The 8,065-nt window shown below is 33.3% G+C and overlaps 1 protein-coding gene across 1 annotated transcript; it reads left to right on the plus strand.

Moving 5' to 3' along the window:
* Positions 1-531: 531 nt before the first annotated feature.
* On the plus strand, positions 532-6,242 carry LOC142524414 (uncharacterized). Its single transcript, XM_075628399.1, has 14 exons — positions 532-947; positions 1,939-2,029; positions 2,235-2,319; positions 2,491-2,560; positions 2,695-2,764; positions 3,426-3,495; positions 4,123-4,168; positions 4,254-4,503; positions 4,583-4,785; positions 4,868-4,942; positions 5,100-5,160; positions 5,300-5,380; positions 5,680-5,759; positions 5,892-6,242. Exons 1-14 carry the CDS (start codon positions 829-831, stop codon positions 5,968-5,970), a joined length of 1,380 nt encoding a protein of 459 aa, XP_075484514.1. The 5' UTR covers positions 532-828; the 3' UTR covers positions 5,971-6,242.
* The last annotated feature ends 1,823 nt before the right edge of the window (positions 6,243-8,065 follow it).

Genomic DNA, 8,065 nt, shown 5'->3' on the forward strand with positions numbered 1-8,065 from the left:
GGTGTAAGTGGATCAAATCAAGTTGAATATGACAAAAAATTTAAGTTTCGAATTCGACTTGAATCAGTTTTATTGCAGTTCGAGCTCGATTCTAATCTCAAAAATTTTTAAAAAAATTGCTTGAATTTTGTTTCAATTATAGTTCGAGTTCGGCTGAAAAGATTCAAACATGTTACCAAACTATTAGAACTATTATTCGAAAACAAGTATTTGAAAAGCTCAAAATTTATTTATTAATATATAATTATATATATTGATAAAATATTCAGACTCGCGAACTATCGAACAAAATAATTTGAGCTCGAATTCGGCTCGAGAAAAAATCCAACATATTTGAGTACACCTCAAATTGGATAAATTTGAGTACGAAACAAAAATTTTTTCGAGTCACTTCGAAAAAATTGCCAATCAACATGATTCATTTATATGTTGCCAGAAGCGGACACTTTTTCTAAAAAAATAAAAAAAAAACAATCCTAAAAGAAGGGACAAAATTTAAGGAAACTTCACAGCGCCTGCGCAATCTTTGTAACCTCTTCCTTCTCAGTAGTAGGACAATTTCGACTTTTGGTACGGACCCCAAGTCCTCGACTCACAAAGCGTCATTCCCTTGAAAGCGAGGCCTCCAAAAGATGCAGAACATCACCCATCATTAAACCTTGTTGTCCGAAAGGATTGTTTTTCTTTCTTTTTCCTTTTTGCCCGCAAAACCTCCGTTTAATTTCCCATCAATCGCTACAGTTCCATTTGCAACTTTTTCTTTCCAATTACTGATCATTTGCCGACTTAGATGCAGAAGAATTGTGCATCAAAGTGATCTGGGAGGGGATGATGAATTGGAGGAGAATTTTGAAGTCTTTACAAGTAGTCGTGGCTCATGGGTTGCTCTTCTTGTTCACTATTTTTCTCTCTCTCAAGCTTCATGGTGCTATTAACTATACTTGGTGGTTTGTATTTCTTTTCTCTATCATTTTTTCATGTAAGATTTTTTGGGGATTTTGTTTATTCCTGTGCTTGATTGTCTGGAAATTGGTTTTGCGGGCTTTTTTTTTTTAAATTCCTGTGTTTGATTTGCAAGCAATTTTAATTGAATTTTATGCTTGATTATCAAGAAAAGATCGTAACTTTGTATATTTTGAATAAGGGATGTTGATGTTTTATCGTTGAGATACAAAATGCGGAATTTTTTTGCTCTTGATTTGTGTGAATTTCACATGATTGATTGCATGTGGTGATTCATTGTAGATTATTCTCTCTTCCCCCTAACTTGTCTTATTTAGCATGTTTTCCAGCTTGACTGCATTTTTATTTTCAAGTAGCTACACCAATCCCTTTTAACTCAAGTAAAAACAATTTTTATATTTAATTTGGTTGATGTGGCCATGATAATTTCTGTCACGTCTTCCTAACTACTAGCCAAAAGTGATGTTTGACATGAAGCTCGATGGCGTAGGAAATTGGTTTGATGTGAATGAAATGTAGTCGTAGTTTGTTGTTTTTCTTTATATTTATAAATTAATGGGTCTGGACTCGTGTATATGTAGTTGTTTTTCATTATATTTATAAATTCATCGATTTGGCCTCGTGTATAAAGAAAGAATGTCAGACTTGTTCTAGAAGTTCTATTGCAGTTTGGATTTGATTTTTGCAGAACAGAAATGGATTTCTAAGCTCTACTTTCCATTAAGACTGTTAAACTTGTTATCAGCACGAATGTGTATTCATCTTTTGTTGATGTTTCCTAGTTTGTTCTTTATTGGCTGTAAACCAATATTTTTCTAGTCATTATATAGCCAAAGAAAATGGTCGAGCTTTGATTATAATATTCCAGATTCTTTATTATATGGTAGTGATCCTGCCTACTTAGACTTAAGTGTGTTTAATCTTCCAGGCTTTTTGGACAATGAGTTGATTCCTTTAGTTTTTTTATCTCTGTAGGTTGATATTTTCTCCTCTCTGGTTATTTCATGCGGTTGTGGCAAGGGGGAGATACTCTTTACCTGCCCCATCTATGCCTCATGATCGCCGAGTATGATACCTTGGAATCCATCAAACAATGTATCACTATTTCACGTGACAAGTAAATGCCACCCCCCCCCCCCCCCCACACACACACACACACACACACACACACACACACGCACGCACGCACCAACCCACCCGCCTACACTAACAAAAATTAAATGTGTTCTTTTGCGACAATTAAAATATGACTCGCCCTCTTCCATGGCCAGTGGGCACCACTTCATTCTGTCATGGCCACACCATTGCTCGTTGCTTTCGAACTACTTCTGTGTATTCATCTCGAGAGAAGATATGGTAATTTCTCTCTCTCGCTGGTCCTTGGCAATTGATTAAAAGTTTGCAGAATCAATTTAATGTTGGTCCATCCTTCTTTGTTATTTTTCGTGAACACCACTTTCATTTTCTTTGAGCCGATAAACATGTAACTATAGCTGTGTATAAATTATCAAATGTGGTGAATGGCAGCTGTGAATTTGAAGATTTTATTTCTGCCTCTGCTAGCCCTGGAAACTGCAATTTTGGTTGATAACATCAGGTGATACTTCTCTTTCTTGTAAAGAAGTTATTTATATAATCTTATCCCAAGGATTTTATATTTTTGTTCAAGAGATTGTGTGGATGAGTTTAGACAAGAGTGATCATGTTATTTGTTATTGTTTTGTTGTTAAGGATGTGTCGATACCTTATGCCTGGAGATGACGAAAGTATCAATGATGAGGCAATATGGGAAACTCTTCCTGTAAGATTGTGTAAAGCTTTCACTGAATATTCCAAAAACTGAATTGTTGTATCGATTGTTTCAAGTTCTTTAAAGTGGTTACTGAACTTTTTCAATGGACACCATATGAAGTAAGGAATCTCGATTTTTAGACTAGTTATAATATTATACACTAAATCATTAAATAGTCCATGATGCGGATTCATTTTGTTGGGTCACACGAAGCTCTGGTTCTAATTTATTTCCAAAAAAATGTCATACAATGCATGCAACATTTAGTATGGTAAGTGTTCAAGGTACTATATCAATTTTCAATTATGAAACTGCCCGCTGTATTAAAGAAACTGTAAAACTGAAAATTTGGGAAAAATAGTGAACTTAGAAATGGCCTTCATCTGTGAAAAAATCAATTTCATGTCATAATTCTTCCCTTTCCAGATGATATTATCATGGACTTTACCGAGAAAGGATGTTTTCTTTTGCATGCTGGCTAGTTATTCAACAAAGGATTGGGTATTTACCTTTTTGTAAACTTTTAGATGCTGATGACCACCTTAATTAATATCATTTGTGAAAAAAAATTGTGATTTATGTTGCTTTGTACCCAAATTATGTTGTATGTTGTGAATCATTGTTTTGTCATACTCGTTGTTTACCTTAAGTTTTCATATTTCTTTTTCAGCACTTCTGGGTTGCAATATCTATGATCTTCTTCATTGCTGCGACGGCATTTACACTTCTGAAACTTTGTGGTAATTTGATTTATGTCCTATTAAGAGATCTTATTATGTATTACTTCTGGGATCCATCCATTTGACAATCTTAAATGTGTTTATACTAAGGTCTGAGATGAGAACACAAGCAATGATAAAAAAAAATTATAGAATGAGTTAAAAGAAGGAAAGGGAGAGAGAAAAAAAGAACTGGTGTCACGCGACTAGGAAGATGGACTCTATTTTTTTTCCCTTATATTATCAACTCAGGGAATAAAATCATTCAAAATTTTCACAGTTAACACATTAATTATCATACGGGTACCATGAGCGTTACAGTTTTTAATTTTTAACGGTTTTACCTCATCCACTGCTTAAGGTCACACACTTAACTATTTAGAGTTTGGGAAGAAAAACAAGTGTTCATTAACTCCGCTAGTAACATATTTACTTACATCTTGAGATTCTTGCTGATGTTGTACTTTGAATCGATTGTTTTTGCTCTTGATGCAGATACATGTGCTTGTCAATATTTTTCTTCTGCAACTGAATTTTCTAATTAATTATTCGTGTAGTTTTTCATTATCTAATTAGGTTATACGGTTTATACTGTTCAACTTAGGTTTAAGGTTATATCTTCATTAAATATTTCTCTATTTTTTGCAGGTGATGTCACTGGCCTTGGTTGGTGGGATTTATTTATCAATTACGGGTATATACAATTCTCTTTTTCCCGCATTTACTGAACATATTGTCTTGTGTCGTGCATGCTGAAACAGGCATATACATTATTTCAGTGTTGCAGAGTGCTTTGCCTTTCTTATTTGCACCAAGTGGTACAATCCCGCAATTCACAGACGTCCTCATCTAACAGCAGCCACTTCATCTTCAAGGGATGTTAGATATTTTAACTTGGCTAACGGTGCCATGATAGCTTCAGAGGATGATAATCAAGAAAGCAGAACGTGCAGTTTACATGACATTGGTGGGCATGTGATGAAAATTCCACTTATTGGTTTTCAAGTCTTGTTGTTCATGTACTTGGAGGTACGTCAAATTATCAAAGATTCAAATTTTACAAATGCTTTCGCATGTTGATAAAGAGTTATTATGTTGTCAATTTCAGGGAACTCCGCCTGGTGCTAAATACATTCCAATTCCATTATTGTTTTCTCCCCTTCTTTTTCTTCAAGGAGCTGGATTGTTGTTTGCCATATTTCGGTTTTATGAGAAAGTCATATTATTACTACGCGATGGCAGTTCAAGAAGGTCCTTTAGACTACCTCCAAGTGTTTATGAGTATATGGGCTTCATGCGTCGTGGGTCGAGGTACTGACATTAAGTTGACGGAAGGTCCTAAACTACATTGTTATATCTATCATTTATTCTTGCTAATTATTTCCAATATCAGGTTATTGGGCTGGTGGTCTATTGATGAAGGAAGTCGAGAAGAGCAAGCTCGGCTATATTATGCTGGGGAATCCGGGTGAATTTTCTGAAGTTTATTTTTGGACCACTCAATGTTGTTGGATATGTTATTTCAAATAAATTATGATCCAGAAAATATAGTTACCATGTTTTTTTAAAAAGAAAATGCTATCACTGTATGAAATTGAATCACGAACATTGTTTATTTCTCGCAGGTATAATACATTTTCGCCAGATGATGTGAAGAAAATGCCAAAGGCAGATCTTGCGAAGGAGGTGATTATCATGTTGTCTTTAAATAGCTGGAATTTTAATTTTTTTTTACTCCCACCTTTTTTTATGTTATTTATACTGGCGCTACAAATACTATGTGCATGATTGATTGTGGCTGGCATTGTTTAATTTTTTTTTCAAGATATGGAGACTCCAATCCACCCTTGCTGAGCAAACAGACATCACAAATATTACCCAGAACGAGTTCGAAAAGCTTCAAAATGTAAACTCAGTAAATTTTTATTCATACTCGCTACTTTCCTGTTATGTAGTTTTGTTGTGACTTGTGTAGCCTATGTTATTGGATTTATAACACCATCTCCGATGATGATTGGTGAGAACATGCAAACTGATAATCAAGATAAAGAATTTAAATGATCATATGTTCGGAACACATCGAGACAATATATTTTGGTCAACTAGGCAAAGAATTGGCAAATGTGGTACCCAGCTCATCCTCAAATTCTTGTAATAGGTGCCTTAAAATGTGAATATTGTAATCCTGCTTGTTTATTGTGTCAGGACAAAATCCTGTGTCGAGTTTGCTTCGATGAACAAATAAATATAGTTCTACTCCCTTGTAGACATCATGTTCTTTGCAGGTATTACCTGTATCCCTCTTGATTTTTTGGTCCCAAATAACCTGAGCTTCCCATCTCTGTCTGATTCATGAATTTATATTATGCCTCAATGTCTAAAAATGTTGACACTTCGTTTGTGAATTATAAACTCAGCATCTGCTGCGGAAAATGCAAGAAATGCCCCATATGTCGTGTGTACATCGAAGAGCGTCTGCCTGTATACGATGTGTAGCTGCTGGTTTTACAGAGGGATCGCCAGGTAAAGAGAAATAGTGTGGTTGAGTAATTTGAGCAAATGAATCAATGATTCAAGGGGTGATTGCAGTTTTATCAAGTCATTTCACCATCTCAATTTAAACAGCTTGGTTTATAGTATTAATGTGTATATTTGCATAGTAATGTTGGCTGATTTAGCCCCTTTGTCATACTGTTTGGAATTACATACATGTAATACACATCTATCTTCACTTGGGAAGTAACAAGGTTGGCCTTTTTTCCTTTGTACTTTTTTGTCTCACATTGTTAGTAAACATGAGCATATGCAGATATTGTGTGGTTATTCGTTGTGAAAATATTTTTTAAGGTTTTGGGTTTTATCTTTCAACTTGAGAGTGAAATCGAGTCGAATTCGAGTTGAGCTTTTAAATTTTTTTATGCTTATGCATGAACTCACGAATATTTTAGCCTGAACTGAATTTCTTATTGAGTTGGTTCATAGTCGATTTGATTTAAAATTTGAGTGCAAATGAAATTAGTAGCATATTTGAAGAAAATGTGGAGCAAGTTTTTTTTTTTAAAAAAAATATTTAAGAATAATTATGTGGGACTATATGTTGGAATATATCAACACGTACAACAAAAGGTAGAGAGGTGTATTTTGATCGCTGAAGAAAGTATAATATAATTTCTTTACCTCATCCAATCCATAAACTGTTTATTAACAAATAAAATAAAATAAGATAAAATATTCCTTTTGTCATAAGATCTTTCAATTGTTTTCTGTCAGTTCGACGATCCCAAAAAATGTTTATATAAAAAGGAAAATAACAACGCAAAACAAGACCCAAGCCACAAATCATTCAAGAACACATCTTTATAACTAAATTGTTTTTAGTCATTTTATATTATATTCATTATTATTATTAAAATACCTAGAAACGATATATTTTCGCAAATGGGAATTTAGTTTTTGAGGTAATGTTTTATATTTAAAAATAAAAATAAAATAATTTTGTTATTGTAATTATAAAATTTACATCAAGAGATTTTGGATTTAAAAAATGAAGAAAAAATTCAATAATACTCAAACGAATTTATAAAAAAAGTTGTAAAATTTACATCAAGAGATCTTGGATTAAAATAATAATAAATAACGAATTCAATAATATTCAAACGAATTTATAAAAATGTGCCAGAAATTATAAGTGACACCCAAGACAGCACTACAAGTTAGAACAATCCAAGCCAAAATAAAAACCACAAATGTTTGAGAAATATAATTCGGCATGGACTTCTGATGATAAGACAAAAGCAAATTTCGATAATGTGGCAAAAAATATCTTGTACAAAATCCTAGACAAGAATATCTTCAGTAAGATTAAAATGTGTGCCACTACAAAGGAGATCCTTGGGAAACTGATTCAACTTAATGAAGGTAACGATCAAATAAAAAAGATCATTCTTACTATTGCAATGAAAAAGTTCGAGAACATAAAAATGAAGCTTTGAGAATCTTTGAATGATTTGATGAAAGATTATTTGATATAATTGTAAGGAATTATGTTCGACAGATATGTGTAAATATATCAACAGTAGTATAAAATTGTAAATGTGTGTTTTATCAGAATTAAATGTTGTGTCAAATGTTACAACATTTCTGACAACAATCAACGGAATATTATATTTTCTAACACAAATTCACTTTAAATAAATAGATGAACGAGATTAAATTTGCACAAGTATATGGCAAAAATTAATCACTAGAAAAACACAACAGTTTACAAACTAGTGATTTAAGCAAAAATCAATTTTCTCAACATATTGAGAAAATAAAAGTTTTCTAAAAAACAACCAATAATAATAAAACATCAATTAAGAAAACAAAAACGTGATGCCAAAAGAGGAGCCACAAAAACGATCTTTAGCCAACTTCGTTACGGATGTTGTCTGAAGATGTGCCCAACATTCAAGACAACACGCGATCATCACTCTCCAAAACAACACGATCCTTGATGACTTATTTCTCTAATCTTCACGTTGTGCACAAGTCCGTGTTTGTATGTATGATCGAGTGAGAAGAGGCCTAGCGAACAGGAGAGAGTTTTTGA

This window comes from Primulina tabacum, chromosome 14, assembly GCF_025594145.1.
Source record: "Primulina tabacum isolate GXHZ01 chromosome 14, ASM2559414v2, whole genome shotgun sequence".
Classification (NCBI taxonomy): domain Eukaryota; kingdom Viridiplantae; phylum Streptophyta; class Magnoliopsida; order Lamiales; family Gesneriaceae; genus Primulina; species Primulina tabacum.